The following is a 19,413-nucleotide window of genomic DNA, read 5'->3' on the forward strand; positions in this document are numbered from 1 at the left end:
TTAGAAGGAGGGCTCTAGATATGCTGAGTCCAGCCGTGCTGAGAGACTTGGCACCTTTATATGTTACTTCCTAATACCAACCCCAGCACAAAATGTCATCAGAAACCTACGTAAACATTGGACTTATATTCACATAAATTATTTCTGTACTGAGGTGCTTTATGCCAGAATTTAGCAAAAACAACACTTTGAGTAAACAGAATTGGCATATAAACATAAGAATATTAATCCAACAAATGATCATAGAAAAATATAATCAACAGCACACACTTGTAAATCTTGTAGCGATGTGAGGGGTTTGTCTTGTGACTCCGAGTTTTTGTTGAACATTTCCATAGAGTTCCTTTAAGCTAATATTGCCAAAATGCTTTGACTTATGGCTGCTTTATGGAATTGTAGTCTTCGAGTTTCATTAAAACATTTAGGAATTATATTAATAATCATTATATGAGACTAGTGCCTATCTAGTGCTGAATCTACAAATTCATTTTAAGAGAAAACATTGAGACGATGAAATATAAGGCCAAATATAATTGCCCCTGTCAGCAAAAATATGGTCTTATTTTATTAAAAATCACCAATAAAATGCCATGAACAAAACATACAGTTTCTATTTATAGGCATTTTCAATTCTGCAATACCATGGTATCTGCATGCCACAAGACTGTGTCTAGTAGAGTTTTCATTTTGCCTGGGGTATATACAGAAATAAAGAGTTATAAAATCCTTTTTTAAATGTGCACACATCTTATGCACAGCTTCCCCCAAAGTCCTATTTGGATTTTTGTTCTAATATGACGGTGCTTACACTGTCAATACTGAGTATTTACAAGTGAGTGAAGATTTCCAGAAAATGATGATAATTTAACTATTGGCAATAATAACATTATAACATTTTCAGTGATCCATTTGGCTCTAAGTATTTATTAAATAATATTTGTTCCTAAAATATGTACTTACACAATTAAATGAGATTGTAACATGCAATAAAAGGACTTTTCTCTCTAAACTCCAATTGATTCCACTCCTCACAGATACCTCTCCTTGTGTTTATTCTGCTTTTACTATTTTCTATTCTCTCTCTGAACTCTCAGCTCTTCTCTCTGATGTGTTGATATGCTTTTCCCCAAAGCTGCTCACTTTACCCACTCTCTCTACCCACTTGTCCCCTTCTTGTTATTCTCTCATTCCTTACTGATATGGGAATAATAGGATCCCAAGGCTGTCCTTACAGTATAATTAAAGTATGAATTTCCAGGAGTTGGAAATTGCAGACCATTTTTATTATGTTTCTATAATAAAGCCAGGTAACATTGAGAGAATTAAAATGGCTTTTCACTAGCAGATAACTTGGTAAAGATTTCCTCCCTTGGTTCTATTGTTTTAAGAAACTGGGAGCTGAAAAGGGGAATAGATTCACCAATTCTTTTTCTGAAAACACCTCTATCTTTTACATGATATATATCCCCCTAGATCCTGGGAATATGTTGTAAACTTGTAACAGATGGTGATGAAGCTTCACATTTTTATACAATATAGTTTTTGAGATTCTGCATCTACTGTATGTATCTTCCAGGGAAAATGACCTTGAATGAATGAGTCAGAGTCTGAAGGAAAAACACCCTACAGATAGACTACCATAGAAATAATGAGTCAATTGGGTTTTGCTTTGTTCTCCTCAGTAAGATGAGATAATTTCAGATGAAAATTAGAATGTTGAAATATAGGAATCAAAGGTCATCTTAACACTGGAGGTGTGTCTGTTAATTGTTCCAGCAAAACTAGTGAGGCATGTTCTGTGCTGAACAGATACACGTGGAAAATGGAACATCACCGTTTGCAAGTAGGAGACTATTTGTTTCACTGGGTAATGGGGGCTTACCAAAATTTGTTCTGGCACAACGTCTACCAGCATGAATTTTAGGAGGGTTCTAACACTGTCAGTACTGATATTTTATGAATGTTTTATCACTGGCGGGAAAACAAGAAGTTTGCAATTGAATCAACAACATGCCGGAGAGCAAAATATTAAAAAAAAGAACATTAGTGGGAATTATTGATGTCCCTACTGTGAAAACAAACTGAAGTTAATAAGAAACTTGATCCTCTTAACTGATTAGCAACAGTCAGGTTTTAATTGCATGGCTTTCCAGGCAAATCAAGTGGTGCTGTTAATGTGAGCATGGGTTGTGTAGAGGATGCAGTATTGGGGGAATGGCTGTACATTCAGTTACCCACCTCTTTTTTCGACAGCTTCAATGCACTGCTTTACAAACCGTGGAACTGTGGAATTTTCACGTTCACACAGTGTGTGCAGATGAGAGCCAAAAATTTGATCTGCAAAAGAAACAAAGATGAGCTTCATTAAAATCCAAGCTTGCGTTGTTCTTTAATTTGATTCTGTTTCCATATCCACTGAATGATGAAATCTGCATCTTGCATTGGAATCGATTTTTTGCTTTAATTCCAAAGTGTCTGTTGCAGACATGCAAGGACCATAGCTCCTTCCTTTATGGAACAGGACTCTGGCCCTAGAGAAAGAAAATGAACACCCTGCCATCGATTAGGCAGGGATGACTGAGTAAGTTATAGTCTCTCTGGGCTTAATTTCACTGTCTATAAAATAATGACTAGGAATTAAGAAAACTTCGACAAATTAATGAATCTTAGTGAACTGATGTCTGAGTGTTTGAGAAGAAGTTTATCAACAATCATCAAAATTATGATGTTGTTAGTGTATTTAGATTCATTCAGTGGCACAATGATATTTGAAAAAAGCAAGTTCCAGAATATTTACTTTGAAGTGAATGTTTTCACATTTCTCCTGCCTTGAATTTGCCCTTCCTCTAATCTAAGTATCCCCTTTCTTTTAGGGCTCAGCTCAGATGGCTTTCTCCACAAACTCTATCCGGAATTTCTGTCTCAGCTTTATGTCTCCTGTGACATAGGTCCTTTGGAATACCAGTTTCTCAGGATGTTAACAGGCGATTTGAGGGGGAAAGCCTGTAATCAAAATGATTTAGCAACAGTGGGTTAAACAAAGCTAAACAGGTTTCTTTCATGTGTACTTATTTCAGAGCCTGTCTTATGCCAATGTGCACTGGGAATCTCCAGGCAGGACTGAAGGATGCACTAGTTCCCAAACTTACTTGGGTAAGATCCTTTTATTTCAAAGGGCATCTCTCCAGACTAATGTTTCCGAGAACACTGTGTGAAATTCTAGCCTAGCTCTCTCATTTGGAACATGATTTATGCTACCTTGCATTGTGTATTTTCGCTTATAATATATGGAATGTATTTTCTCAAAGCAGATTCTGAGTGCTGCATTGCTTATACTGTTCTTTCGGTCAAGCACAGTTTTGGGTCCATGGTGTTCACTCAAGGGTTTTTAAAAAATTGTGATAAAATATATATAACATAAAATTTATCATTTTAACCACTTTTACGTGTCCAGTTTAGTGGCATTAAGTACATGCGCACTGTTGTGCAACCGTCACCAACATCCACTTCCAGAACCTTTTTAAACAGCAGAGATGTTGATTATTGACAATGAAACAAATATTTAGTAGGTTCAAGGACTTTCCATCTCACACGCAATGAAATCTAATTCCTTGACATCACTTCCAAGGCAGTAAACGACCTGACTTTCCACCAATTATCTGACTTCATTTGCTTCCTCTCTCCTCTCTCCTGCTCATCACTTGCTGCTGCCACTCTGTCTACATCACTGATTCTTGTCCATGCCAAGCACACTTCTGCCTCAGGGACTTTGAACTTATTATTTCCTCTGTGTGGGAATCAATTACCCAGGTGATCAAATGTCACCCTCTTATTGTAGCATTTCCTATCTACCTTTAAAAAAACTGGCAACCTCTGCTGATAACAAATCTCCATGCTGCCCACAACTTACTTCTTAGAGCACTTTACTCCATCTCACATATTAGATTGATATGTTTACTGGTTAGTTGCTCTCCTTGTTTAGAATGCAAAACCCAAGACAGTAAGGACTATTCCTATTTTCTTTATTACTGAATTCCCAGTAACTCGACACTCTTTGGCAAATACTAGAAGTTCAATAAATATTTATTGAATTATTGATATAAGACATCATCTTTTTCATCAGTAGAAGTTTTCAAATATGTAAAACATATTTTTAGCACAGTTGCTGTTGTTCAGTCCCTTGGTCGTGTCTGACTCTTTGCGACCCCGTGGATTACAGCACGCCAGGCTTCCCTGTCCTTCACCATTTCCTGGAACTTACTCACTCATGTGCACTGAGTCATTGATGCCATCCAATCATCTCATCCTCTGTCATTCCCTTCTCCTCCTGTCTTCAATCTTTCCCAGCATCAGGATCTTTTCTAATGAGTCAGTTCTTCGCATCAGGTCACCAAAGTATCGGAGCTTCAGCTTCAGCATCAGTCCATACAATGAATATTTAGGACTGATCTCCTTTAGGACTGACTGGTTGGATCTCCTTGCAGTCCAAGGGATTCTCAAGAGTCTTCTCCAACACTACAGTTCAAAAGCATCAATTCTTTGGTGCTCAGCCTTCTTTGTGGTCCAAATCTCACACCCATACATGACTACTGGAAAAACCATAGCTTTGACTATATGGACCCTTGTCAGCAAAGTAATGTCTCTGCTTTTTAACATGCTGTCTAGGTTTTCCATAGCTTTTCTTCCAAGGAGTAAGCCTCTTTTAATTTCATGGCTTCAGTCACCATCTGCACTGATTTTGGAGCCCAAGAAAATAAAGTCTGTCACTGTTTCCATTGTTTCCCCATCTATTTGCCATGAAGTGATGGGACCAGATGAAATGATCTTCATTTTTGAATGCTGAGTTTTAAGCCAGGCTTTTCATTCTCCTCTTTAACCTTCATCAAGAGACTCTTTAGTTTCTCTTTGCTTTCTGCCATAAGGGTGGTGTCATCTGCATATCTGAGGTTATTGGTATTTCTCTTGGCAATCTTGATTCCAACTCCTGCTGCATCCAGCCCGTCATTTCTCATGATGTAATCTGCATTTAAGTTAAATAAGCAAGGTGACAATATACAGCCTTGATGTACTCCTTTACCAATTTTGAACCAGTCTGCTGTTCCATGTCTGGTTCTAACCGTTGCTTCTTGACCTGCATACAGGTTTCTCAGGAGGCAGGTAAGGTGGTCTGGTATTTCTATCTCTTTATATTTTTAGCATAAGTGGGGGAAAATATAAGATGTAGCATAATACAATGGTAAATGATGTGTTATTCAAAGGGACAGTCAACACAGATTGTGGTGAGACTTCAAGGAAATCATGATTTTCATCAATTTCTTAGGAAAGGTGATGGCTTGAGTTAAGAACAACTCAGCAGGGAGGGAAAAAATTAAGGCTAGAGCACTAATAATAATGCAATTTAATGTGGAAATGTGCGTTTTTGTCCAAGAGACAGAAAGAAGACAAGCTCAAAGCACACATCAACATAGTGTAGAGAAGTGAGAAATAATCATGAATATTTGCTTTGAATATCTGGTCTAGTAACAAAGATTCATTCAGAAACAGTAAGTCATCAACATAAGAGAGAAAAACATAAAATATTATTTAAGAAAAAAATCCAGAACTTCAGATTTGATCATTTAAACTGGTCACAGATTACAGAAAGGAAGAATTGTTATATAGAATAAAATCTTTTAATGATAGTCATGATTCAAATGAATTTCAGAAATATTTACTGAGTATCCTCTATAGTTGTAGCAATGAGTAGGCATATTAGGTTGTGATATAGATATCAAGAAGCTTATAATATTGTAGGGCTACCAGAAATATTCTGTTAATAAATAATAAATTATAAGGTAATAAATAGAATATATAGCAGGTATCATAAAAAGTACTTAGTGCAAAGAAAGAAGTTCTAAAATATAGGCTTTTTTTCTGTCATTTAGCGCAAAGGTGGTATGTGGAAAGGGGGAGGTTGAGGGAGGATTTATGAGATGGAGATCATTCAAGAAAGATAAATTCTTGAATGAAGATGATGCTAAAGTCTGGAGAAAGGTCTCTTTCTCCTTTTTGTTTCTGACAGGTAGATACAGGAAAATGAAAAAGATGAAGATATTCTAGTGTATTTTCTCCTTCACTCATTCTGTTATTTAAAAGAAATCCTAAGTGCCTGCTCTGTGTCAGGAGCTAGCAAAGGCTCCTTTCCAGTGCTCTAAAAGTTTCTTGTCTAATGGTGACATCATATAAGTAAATAAGCAAGAACAAGTCATCATGAAGTATATTATTCCCAGGGAAGCACAGATCCAATGGGAACATGTTAGGAGGAGCATTGAGCACTCATGGAAGACTTCCCAGAGAAGAACCGAGTCCTCAAAGTTAAGTAAGACTTAGCTTGGAGATGTAAGGAAGAGAACAAAAAGGGCATTTGGGGAGGATGAAGGAGAGTTAAATAATCAGCAATGAGAGAGTGATGAGAAGAATCATCTTGGTGTGATTGTACAAAGGGAAACGTATGTTTTTTCTTATTTAGAGAAATCTTCATGTATGAAGCTTTAAGAGGAGATAAAGTTTGTGTTATGAGGAGTCTTAACCGTTAAGTCAAGTAGGCCTTTATCTGAGCATGAAAATGTGACTGATTTGTTATACATACACCATTTCCCTCCCAACTTCTTTCTTGTTTTAGAGTCCACTTATAAGACAGATTCTGATGTTCAAATGGTCTCCATTGACTTCTGCTTCCTTTGTAGCTTTCAGTTCAGTTCAGTTCAGTCGCTCAGTCGTGTCCAACTCTATGCGACCCCATGGACTGCAGCACACCAGGCTTCCCTGTCCATCACCAGCTCCCAGAGCTTGCTCAAACGCATGTCCATGGAGTTGGTGACACCATCCAACCATCTCATCCTCTGTTGTCCCTTCTCCTCCTGCCTTCAATCATGTAGATTTAGTTAGTTTAAAATTAGAGAGTTCTGGTTGGTAAAATGCAAAGGGCTATGACCTAGGAAACTAAAAAAGATTTTTTTCCTGATAAAAGGAGAGAGGCACATGAAGGCATTTTGTCTTTTTTCCTTCGTGCACATCAACGTGCAACTTTGCAATGCCTGGAGCTACTGCTGCAACCTTGTCACCATGAGATAGGAAGTTTGCAAGCCAAAGCTAAACATGATTAAAAAAAAGCAGTTACAAAGACCTGAGACCTCAGTGATATTGTTGAACTTCTAAACCTGTCCTAAAACACTTTCTTTATACTGCTTATTATATGAAATAATATTAACAATTTTTAACTGGATATTCTATCTCCTGTAACCAAAATATTCATAACAAAATGGTGGGGGGTGGGCACAGATCGTGAAGACTGAACACAAAAGATCTGTTAAGATGCTAATGTGGTTACGCATGCAGATGTTATGAAGACCAGAATCAGGATAGGTTTGTGGTAAATTTAGTCATCATTGAGAATTCTTGTCCTCTTCTCTGAATTAGATTTATACTTTCGCCACCTTTGCCATGTGACTGTGTGGTAAAACTCACTGGAGTAGGTGACATTTATTTCCTCATTTCACTGATAGAGGGCTTGCCCATATGATTTACTTTGGACAATGTAGCCTGTGTAGAAATGACTACGTTTCAGTTCAACACTGAGGTCTTCAGACATGCTACAGATTTCTATGCTTGCTTCTCTGTTACTGCTGAATCAAGAGTTTCCCTGGGTAGCAGCTGCCCCTTCGGTCTGGGCTCCAGAGTAAATACATATAGCACAGAACTGAGGCTGACCCTCATTGAGATGACAAGTCCAGTCAAACCTACAATGTAAAGCAGAGCTGTCCATTCAAGCCACAGACACATGAAAAATAAGTGCTTCTTGCTGTTTGCCACTGAGATTCTATGTTTGTTTGTTAGGCAGCAACAGCTTACTGATAAAGAATGATAACAGGAGTCTGGAGTTTTGGTGATCCAAGCTATGCTGTGAGAATGAAAACAAAGAGACTTCTCAGGACATGGAAACCAAAACTAGGGAGCAAATAAATAGAGAAAAAATTCTAAATTTGGTTAGAAGGTGGAATTATACATCCATTTAGAGTCAATCCTAAGGAGAGACTCAAAGGAAATTTCTCTCACCTTAAAATTTAAAGTCATTATGTTTTATGTTATATTATGGCACTTCTTATTATGTATTCTCTACAGATCAATTCAAATCTATTTAATTCAATTCAGTGAATATTTCATGAGCACCTACCATATGCTGAGCACTGTAAAGAAATCAAAGATTGACGTTCATTCATAACTATCTATTACATGCCCACTGTAGCCTAGACATTGCACTCCATCCTGAAGATGCAATGGTGCATGAAGCATGATCTCCTACAGTCCGGGTGGAAGAATAGCTCTCACAATTATAATATGATGCAATTAGTGCTATTATAAGGGTGTTTAATAATAACAGCAAAGACTTACTACATTCAGCCAGGCAAAGTTCAAAGTACTTTATTCTAACTTACTAAATCTTCATAGTAATCGTAATACTTTGGTGGTAGACACTATTATCATCTGGATTTTAGAGGAGTGGAAACTGAGGCACAAAGATATTGAGTCATTTGCCCATAGTTACAAAACATCGGACTCTACATGGAAAAAAAAGATAAGGACCTAACTCAGACAACAGAGAGATGCAGTGATTCTGTGGATTTGCAGGCAGGATGCAGGAGGTGAGCTAACTCACTAGGCAAAGAAGATTTAAGTTTTTTTGCTTGGTTCAAGGAGACTAAGATGCAGAAACCCGAGGGTTTGGAGAATAGAGAGGTTGATATTTAGGAGTTCGGATAGGTATTTCAGAACAGAATGCTGATGAGAAATCAAGGTGAAATTAAGAGGCTATTGGTGATCCTAAGGAAAATGGCTTTTGTAGAATGAAACTGAAAAGCAGAGGCTTATGGTCAAGATTTGAAGGGAAGGTGAGAAGTAGAGACAGCAGATAGACTTCTTTTTAGCAGGTTAGTGATGAGGATTCACTAATTATAAGGAAAGACAGGATGTAGGGAAGGATTTTGAGTGGGGTGGAGAGCAGAAAATATCAATTGCGGGGTATTTTTGATTTTTGGATTGCCAGAAGGCTCTAGAGAGGGTGAGGGGCACTGCTGGCTACTTTCAGGCGCTCTGAGGCCAGAGGTGGGGGAGGAGCATTACCGCCACTTACTGGGGGGTCCAGGTAAGTGCAGGCAACCCCTTCTGGCGAGAAAACAGCCCTTCCCAGATTGCCAATAGTGCCCTGGGGGAAAAACAGTTGATATATGTTGAACTTCATTAGATAGAAGGGAAATGTGTGCTTTCACTGGTTACCAGAAAGGTAAAAAAGAAAAAAAAAAATCACCTCATTTATATCCTGACTTTAAAGTGGCTACACTCAGCCAGTAAGGCACGGCTCTGGAAAAAGAAGGACCTAGCCTTCCAGGTTAAAACAAAAAGTGAAAGCGTTAGTCGCTCAATCCAGCCCCACTCTTTGGGACCCCATGGATGGTAGCCCACCAGGCTCCTCTGTCCATGGAATTCTCCGGGCAAGAATACTGGGAGTGGGTAGACATTCCCTTTTCCAGGGGATCTTCCTGACCCAGGGATCAAACCCGGGTCTCTGGCATTGCAGGCAGATTCTTTACCATCTGAGCCATCAGGGAAGCCCATACCTTCTGGGTAAACCTGATTAAATTAAAGGTTGTCATGTGGCCCAAGCTGGGTCAGTGCAATTCTCCCTCCAAAAGTTTTAGAATTGGGATGCTACAGACTGAGGTGGTGTCAGAGATACTATCTGCTCAGGGACTTGAACTGTAAGTCTGTCCAGATTTAGACGCTGAGGGGCAAGGGGAGCCATCTGGGGAGATGGCTATGTGCAATGAGTGAGTGTTCACACGAACTAATGTGCAGAGGGAGGTGAATGAAACAGAGACACCTCAGCTCCTCACTTCCTGATACTTATATGTGGCACCATATATGTGATGCCATATATATACCATATATACCATAAATATGATGCACCATATATGGTTGCCCTGGGGTGCATTAGAAATTAGAAGGCACTGGGCTTCCCTGGGGGCTCAGACAGTGAAGAATGTGCCTGTAATGCAGGAGACCCGGGTTCAATCCCTGGGTCATGAAGATCCCTTGGAGAAGGGAATGGCTACCTAATCTAGTATTCTTGCCTGGAAAATCCCATGGACAGAGGAGCCTGATGGGCTCCAGTCCAGGGGCCACAAAGAGTCAGACATGACTGAGTGACCAACACCAACACTTTCAGTTTAATGCAGCCAAACAAATTTGGCAAGAACATGCACACAGCACTGTCCACAGTGTTCCAAAAGGGGGCTTACAATCAGAGAAGGTGCAGGGATTGGAAAGAACTCAGGGAGACCCACTGTTACGGGTGACGCTGGTTAGGATGAGTATGTGGCATGTCTACTGGTTTTGCTGGCCTTGGAACTATTCTTCTACTCTCCAGTAAGAGCACTCTGGTTTTCCTATGGGGATGATACTTTCTCATATTGCCGCCATTTGTTTTGAGTAGTGCTGACCCCACCAGCTCCAGCTCTAGCAATAAACCTGCACTTCTTCCCTTGGCCACAGGGATATGAACGTGTGTTCAGATATGAACACATGATCCAAGTGGATCTGGTCTCACAAATCCTGAGGGCTTTTTTTTTTTTTTTTTTTTTTTTAAGTGCTACTGGGAAAAAAGGAGCCCTCTTTCTGTAGGAATTGGTAAACTATGAGGATATGAGTCTGAGCTTCTAGAAGTTATACTGCCAGCTTCTGAGAAAACATACTGGAGAATTAAGCCAACAGAATGGGGGATGGAGGAGATAAAGATTTGATAGCATTTTGCGCCCACAGGTCCAGTCATGGTTGAAGCTGTCCTCGTCTCTTGGACTTTTCAGGCAAGTAGTCTAATAAACGTCTGCAGTTTGAACAAGTTTCTATCAATTACAACTTAAAAAAAAAAAAAAGACTACAACATGAGCTTTAAACATTACATGGTGAAGTATATAATGTGGAGGAGATGATGATACACTTGAAACGACTGTGTAAAATTAAAAGTGCTGAGGAAGTAAATCATAGAGATTTATTTATTTATTTTTTAATCACAGAGATTTAGCTAAGACATCATTGTACAGTTTAGGGGCTATTGTAGGATTGCCACCTATCTGTAAATCCGATACAGATTTCAGAGTTTGATACACCAAGGAAGACCATTAAATTATAGGAACATGTTTGAACCACAGAACCTTCTATCTTAAAACTGTGTAAGGAAAGGTGGGGGGGGAGAAAGAAGGTGTTTTGTTTCCCTGGCAAGCATTGATGACCTAGCTTTTGCCCCCTAAATATCCATGCCTGCTATCCTGGCACAACTTTAAGGATTATTTCTGCTTTCCCCCTCCTTATGGCAATCCAAAAAAGGGAGCAGTCCTGGAACCCTGAGTTCCCGGCTCCCCACCTATATTTCCATCTGTGGGCTCACTGGTAATCCTTTCTTCCTCTCTTAACAACTTTTTGTATTTAGAAAACACCTCTTGCTAGGGGTGCCAATATTTTTGGAATGTTCTGCACATGCCCATGGCCTTGGCTGGTGTGATCATTACATCTTTGTTCTCCTGCTTCAGCGCTTGTACCAGGGGTGGCAGGCAACACATTGGTTGGAGAAAATCCATTTTCTGTAATTTTTCTTTGAAAGCATCTTTTGGTGAGAAAAACAAATAGACCTTCCACATGACTGCACTTACAAAGCATGTTGTTTACATAATGAATTAGAGTTTAACTAGAGAATGGTGGTTTTTAATCTTTAAGCATTCAAACTTTTGACCGATTTAGTTAGTTCATCAGCATAACCAGGTTAAGTCTCCCAGATTACAAATTAGCCTCATTCTCCCTCATCTCTGCTATATATTTTTTGACAAATTATGGAAAGAACAGCCAGTAATGGGATCTTTGTCAGTTAGATTCCAAATGAATCAAAACTACGAGGAAAACTACTCAATAGAGGCAGTTAAATGTTCAAATAATGTGACGGTGTTATCATCATTTATGCAGGGAGACAGTCTCCACATGCTTTTCAAAATGATGTTATTCTGCTATCAGGAGAGAGGCTCATTGCAGCTACTCTAGTAAATTTTAAAGCAGAAAAACAAAGCCCATAGAGCTACACACGTGAAGAAATAAAGAGAGGAAGAGAAAAACAATAATAAACAACTGAACTGTTCAAACACTCACACACGCACATACACACATTGGACAGTTATTTTGGTAGCAAGGCATATTCATTGAAGATTTTGGCTACGATAGAAAAAAAAAGCACTGTGGTTATCTTAAGCAAAGAATAATTTATTCAAATGATGTCAAAGGATGGGGGTAGTAGGAAACTCAAAGAATTTACTAGGAACCAAAAGTAATTTTAGAAGGCAGAATAATAAAGAGTAAAAAGTAATAAAGGAGGTAAAGTGACAAAGAACTGATGCCTTCGACTGAAGAAGACTCCTGAGAGTCCTTTGGACAGCAAGGAGATCAAACCAGTCAATATTAAGGGAAATCAACCCTGAATACTCATTGGAAGGACTGATGTTGAAGCTGAAACTTCAGTATTTTGGTCACGTGAGGCGAACAGTTGACTCATAGGAAGAGTCGCTAATGCTGGGAAAGATTGAGGGCAGAAGGAGAAGAGGGCGTCAGATGATGAGGTGGCTGGATGGCGTCACCAATGCAATGGACATGAACTTGGGTGACTGGACAACAACAACAAAAGTAATTTATAACTGAATCATTGTGCTGTATATCTGAAACTAGCACAATATTCTTAATCAATAATGTTGCTGTTCAGTCACCCAGTCATGTCTGACTCTTTACAACCCCATGGACTGCGACACACCAGGCCTCCCTGTCGCTCACCATCTCCTGGAGTCTGCCCAAGTTCATGCCCATTGTATTGGCGATGCCATCCAGCCATCTCATCCTCTGATGCCCTCTTCTTCTGCCCTCAATCTTTCCCAGCATCAGGGACTCTTCCAATGAGTCAGCTGTTTGCATCAGTGACCAAAATACAGGAACTTCAGCTTCAGCATCAGTCCTTCCAACAAGCATTCAGGGTTGATTTCCCTTAAGATTGACTGGTTTGATCTCCTTGCTGTCCAAGGGATTTTGAGGAGTCTTCTCCAGCACCACAGTCAGAAGATATCAGTTCTTTGGCACTCTGTCTTCTTTGTTATGGTCCAGCTCTCACAACCATTATATGACCACTGGAAAGACCATAGCCTTGACTATACAGACCTTTGTCAACAGACTAATGTCTCTGCTCTTCAACACACTGTCTAGGTTTGCCATAGCTTTCCTGCTGAGAAGCAATCATCTTCTGATTTCATGGCTGCAGTCACCATCTGAGTGATTTTAGAGCCCAAGAAGAGGAAATCTGTCACTACTTCTGCCTTTCCCCCTTTTGTTTGCCATGAAGTAATGGGGCCGGATGGGGTCATGATCTTAGTTTTGTTTTTTATAATATTTAGTTTTAAGGTGGCTCTTTCACTCTTCTCCTTCACCCTCATCAAGAAGCTCTTTAGTTCCTTCACCCTCAAGAGGCTCTTTAGAATAGAAATCAATTATATTCCAAAATAAAATTTAAAAAATTAGATTAAAAATTAAAAGTAATTTATTAATTCCTCAAAGAAATTACTGCCAGTGAGGGACCAGTCTTAGAAAGGCTTACTGCCAGTGAGGGACCAGTCTTAGAAAGGCTTAATGCAAAGTTCTCAGGAGAGCTAAGAAGTAAGAAGAAGGAAATACAGCAACTGTCTTGCTGTCTTGTGACTTTGAAAGGGACAGGATGCTATTTCCATTGTCACCCCCACAACCACTAACGTCCTAATGACTTCTGCTCATCAATTACTCAAGATTTGAAGTTCTAATAAATGATGTCCAAGTGAATGAGATTTTGTCTAAAAAATGGGTTAGAATGAGAAAAAATACAACCCTTGTAGCTTCCTTAGTAGGTAGCATTTATTAGGAAATTTTCTCCCTCTAAAATGCCACAGACACAGGTAGATCATTTCCCAATAGGTTGCTATAAGGACAGGGCAGTGGCTGATGGAGAACAAAAATAATATTCTCAAGATGGGTAATTTCATCAATTTAGGTGATTTCATCCTTTGACTTTAAACTGTAAGCAACATGTAGTTTCCCTTTGAGAGTAGTTTCCAGACCAAAACTTTTAGATTACTTATCAAGGAATCCTATCTCTATTCTTATATTTTCTCTGTTTTCATTCTTGCGTTTTTCTTTTCCTTACCTTTTAAAATACCCACTATATGAGCCCCCATCATATAACTCTCCCACAACTTTACTGAGAGTATTTGAAGAAATACATGATTTAAATTAAGTACTGCAGTTTACTGATGGCTTATGTCTTTGAATTAAGATGAAGAGAAATACGTTTAATGCTAAAACACTAGCACTGAATTTAATCTATGTTTAAGAGCTTCAGAAGGTTCTGAATTATCTAATACTTCAGGGCTTTGATTAAAAATATCAGCTATTGCTTTTTATTACACAGGCATCAAAAGTTGCACTGATTCTCTGCTGAGTCTCTTATTACACATTGGAAGTAAATCTCTCACATTGCCTTGTTTACTCTTGATTTTTTTTTGCTCCTAAGTGGCAAGTCCAGGAAAAAGCTTAATTATTTTAACTTTTGAGTAGTTTGGAATCTAAATAAATAGGAATTTTAAGTATATACACTTCTGTGTATAGTTCTTCCCACATGTTTATTCATAATTTTGTATCTCATCTGAACTAACAGACTTTAAAGTCACTGGTGGAAAATGACAATGTCTACCCTGGAGAGACTGGCCTGGAGGAGACTGATCGAGGTTCTAGGAAGAAGATCTCCCCCAGCAAAGGAAGGCTGGGATCTGGAGCTTCCAGTCAACGTTGGACAGTTGCTTCAAGGGTAGCACCCTTTGACAAGATCAGCCAAAGATGAGGGTCAGAGACAGACTGGCTGCCATCCAGACAGTATGGAGAATCCTTCCCCAGTCCTTTCCATTTTTCCTCCTTCTCTTTTTAGGCTGTCAGCAGTCTCCACCTTTCACAGTTACACCCTCAACCTCAAATAAGACTTTTATAAAGCATCCTTTGGCCCTTCCTTTCAAGCTCCCAAACTCTTATTAAAAATAGATCTCAACTCCATTTGATCCAAGTAATGCAATGTACATATTGGTCGGTCCACCAGCCAGAAAGACACCTTTATTTTAAACGAAGAGTTGATTAACCCAAATAGAACAATGAGTATACCTTTTTTCTATATTTGTCTCCCTTAGGCCAATCTGTGTCCTATACTTCTTTTCTGTGCTTACCTAAAGCAGCACAACATATAAATTACACACACACACACACACACACTCCCCCACGTGTGTGCACAGAATCACAACAATACAGAGAATGTCTTGACCAAGTGGATATTACTGCATTTTTGTATTCATCCATTCAATCAATCCATCCCTGAGTGTTTTTCAATGTCTGAAGAGGATGGAATAATGAATAGGACACTCTCTGTCTTTACACACTCTGTATGTAAACGGGGGAAATGAGCACATAAGCACATTAATATATCAGAGGGTGATAGGTGCTATGAGAAAATAAAGCATGCCAGGGAGATAGAGAGCAAGAGAGAAGTGTTATCAGAGAAGACTTTTTAGAGGTAGTGGCATTGAGCAGAGACCCAGGAAGTGAAGGCATGAGCCAGGGGAGTAGCAAGGGAGAGTAAGCGGGGTAACTCGGAGGAGCAGCAAGAAGGCTGGTGTGACTGAAGTGAAATGATAAACAGGAAGTGTGGTTGAGGATGAAACTGAAAACGTAGCCTCGTGGACAAAGCATGTGGAACCCTATAGGTCACAGGAAGAAAAATAGATATGACTTTAAGTATGATTTTCTTCTAAGTAATTGGACATTATTGAACAGGGAAGTTATGTAAAATGGTTTATGTTTTTAAATAATCTTTCTAGCTGCTATGTGCAGATTATACTTAAGAGGATCAGGAAAAGAAGCAGAGAGGTCAGCTAGAGAGCTGGTGAGATAGTTCCGGGAGAGATTATGGTCTTAGATAGGGTGGTAACAGTGGAAGTAACTAAGTGAGGAGCAGTCTTCACTAAAGGAGCACCCATCGGCACAAGAATTTCCACAAGAAGGAATGAGAAATTGTAAATAAATAGGAATTCTAAAACCTCTGAAAGACTTCATGCCCTCCATCCCTTCTTTCCTACTCCCTTTAAAGCAGAGTGAAGTAAGATGCTCTTTAGTCCACCAGAGACAATTCACGGTCTCCTTGGAAGGTATTAAAAAGCTCAAACAATGAAATTATGGTGTGGGGATAGACAGAAAAGAAGACTGATTCAGAATGAGGAAGACAGAGATGACTTTATGGAGTTGGTAACTTTGAGCTGGAAGACTCAAAATGAATAGAAGTTTACTAGGAAGAGGAAGCTAGAAGAGAATATTCAAGGTGAAGGAAGCTTTATACACTAGAACAAGATAAACATAGTTTTCCCTCTTTCCTAGAGAAATAGATGTATTTCTATTGCCTCCTATTACATTCCCTTCTGGATGCCAAGTAAAAACACATATGAATAAGTGAATGAACGAATACATGAATAAGAGAAGACAATGTATAAAAGAAAGTGACTTTTATGTAAAGAATGTTTCATGATAACTTGAGTATGAAAGAAATGTATTTCAGTTTAGTTTGCATTAATGCACTTTGGATGATCAACATGCCCAAATTTTGCTTAGCAAAGGCTGGTTATTTACATTTGGGGTTGACAATATTTTCTGTTTTTCCTTCGCCTATCCTCATTTTGTTAGCATCACTGAGGAGTCTATCAAAGTAAAAGGGAATAAAATTTAAAGATGTAAAACTTTGCCACTTTATCCCTATTTGTGTACAATTTATGTTTTTAAACTAGAAAACTGTTCATGGAGCTTAACTGCTCAAGCATACAACTTATTACAATTACTCTGAAGTTAAAACTTTTATAGATTAAGTTGTCTACTTACTTTACTTGGAAGGAACTTCACTGGGGTTAAAATTACTATGGAATCAGTACTTTTATTTCTGCTTGAGAGATGAGGATAAGAAGAAAACTTTATACATGAAATTTATTCAGATATGTGATTGAATTAAATCTAAGTGATTTAATAAAATTACCTTTTAGCCCATACTAATAGGAACTAAAGCTGGTAATGTCATTCAGTGACTGACAAAAGTTGAAAGTTTCTTTTAGGGTGGAGAAGGTGTGGAAATTGTGACTCACTCTGGATTAAGTAAAATCTAGGAAATAACACTGTACTCTTCCTAATATCAGCATAGATTTGTTAGAATCCCAGGTGGTAAGACTTCAATTTATTTGCATGAATGCATAGTTCAATAAGAAAAGATTTAAATTTAGTTGGAGTAAAACTGCTTAATGATTTCAAATATTACTTGTAATATATTAATATAATGGGTTTGAATATCTATAATGGAGTCTCTTTCATTTGGGTCTTAAGGGTGTTCTCACAGCTACTAATGCTGAGTGCTAGGTACATGCTGAAGTACCTAAGAGGAAAGCACTTTAGGTTAAAAGCACTTTCTCTTCTCAGCCTTGGGTTAAAAGCTATTTCAGGATTCTGTTAAAGGCATTCTTTGGTCCTCAGCTTCAGCTTAAAAGCAGCTTTGATGAAAAGTGCTTTGAGGCAGGTAAAGGATTTTATAATAAACCATATTAAGAGCTGGGGAATGGTGTGGTTCTGTGGAAGTGTTGGCTAGCTCCGTGGAGGTATGGTGTATACACTATGCAGGTTTGCCTGCTCTCTGTCGTCCACTAATTATTTTATGCAAAGAAATTGAAAAACATTTCCAGGAATGTAATTGGAGAGAAGGGGTTAAGAGCCCAAATTAGTAGGCCATGATACACACATTTCCGAAAACATGTTGCCTCTTTTGGGGCTTCCAGTCAAACATGGTGTGTATTTCTTTCTCAGCCCTTACTAAAGAAAGTGACTTTGCACTAACATTTCTAAAACAGCTTATCCTGTCCCAGGGCTGTCCACAGAATTGAATAAATAGGTATCTCATTGGAAGATGGGCTTCCTTGTTAACTCAGAGGGTTAAGAATCTGCTTGCAATGTAGGAGACCCAGGTTCGATCCCTGGGTTGGAAAGATCCCCTGGAGAAGGGAATGGCTATCCACTCCAGTATTCATGCCCAGAGAATTCCATTGACAGAGGAGCCTGGCGGGCTACAGTCCATGGGGTCACAAAGAGTCAAACACAACTGTGTGACTAACACTTTTCACTTTCATTGGGAGATGCACTTTGCATACAGTACATTTTCTGAGTTTATTTCATACACTCCACATTACTTTTCCAGCTAACAGGGCCTCCCATGGCAGGACAGGCATACTTAAAGATGAAACGGTTGGATCGACCAAATGAATTGGCAGAGTGATGGTCACTACCCAGATGTCTAATTGCAAATGTTAATATTTGTTGGTGAAAACACCAACAATGTGGTTGAGAAGTGGCTTGCTTGAGAAGGATTTTTAGCTTGTGGAATCAGTGGGAATTCTCAGAGATGGAAGAATGCTTCATGTATTCTAGCTGATCTGAGTTCTGTTGAGGAGAGGGCCTCAGAGAGAATGGAAAGAAGCTAGTTTTTCACTTTGTGAGATTCAAAGCCTAAGCACTGTTGCTTCACGCCCTAAAAAAATCAAATGAACCATGTAGTTGTCTGGGAGCAGGGCAATCTTCCTGACTGGCAGAGTGAAGCCAGAAATGCAGTGGAACCAGAGGGACTGCAGGCCCTGGAAGGTTTTGTAGGTTTGGAAACTTCTGGACAGTAAGTAGGCACTGAAGCAGTCATTGATCAGAAGACGCTGGCTGTCTGTGGCCATGGCAAATTGCCTTTCTTGGCTAGTCTGTAGGCGATGGGATATCAAAGAAGAGGAATCAAAGAAGAAGAACATGAAGAGATCAGTTCTCCTCAGACGTAATACACTCCAGGTGTCCCAGAAATAGCTAGGGAGACATTGGAAACAGAAAGGCTGAACTGTTACCATGATACAGGTGGGAGCCAAGACTTGCGATATTTGCTACCTATGAAGACTTGTTACCTTCATGTCATTGTTACTTCATTCACAGTAACAGGTTGCTGGAACATGGCCCATTGAGGTTAAATAGGAATTAAGTAAAATTAATTTCATAATGCATCTTTCTAATACAATCAGTCCTTCACATATGCAGGGGTGCAGAACCAGCAAATACAGAGGAATGACTGTCCTGTGGCATTTTATACAGAGGATTGTAGCATCCTCAAATTTTGAACCAATCCTTTGTGGATAGTAAGAGATAAATAAATAAATAAATAAATAAATATAT

At 39.0% G+C, this 19,413-nt stretch overlaps 1 protein-coding gene across 1 annotated transcript in view; it reads right to left on the reverse strand.

Annotated features, from left to right (window-relative positions):
* ARHGAP15 (Rho GTPase activating protein 15) overlaps positions 1 to 19,413 on the reverse strand; it is a 678,501-nt gene that overhangs the window by 235,288 nt on the left and 423,800 nt on the right. The window contains exon 10 of the mRNA XM_061135692.1: positions 2,239 to 2,337. Within this exon, the coding sequence (XP_060991675.1) occupies positions 2,239 to 2,337 (99 nt within the window). The remainder of the gene's footprint in view (positions 1 to 2,238; positions 2,338 to 19,413) is intronic.

Source organism: Dama dama, chromosome 33 (assembly GCF_033118175.1).
Source record: "Dama dama isolate Ldn47 chromosome 33, ASM3311817v1, whole genome shotgun sequence".
Classification (NCBI taxonomy): Eukaryota; Metazoa; Chordata; class Mammalia; order Artiodactyla; family Cervidae; genus Dama; species Dama dama.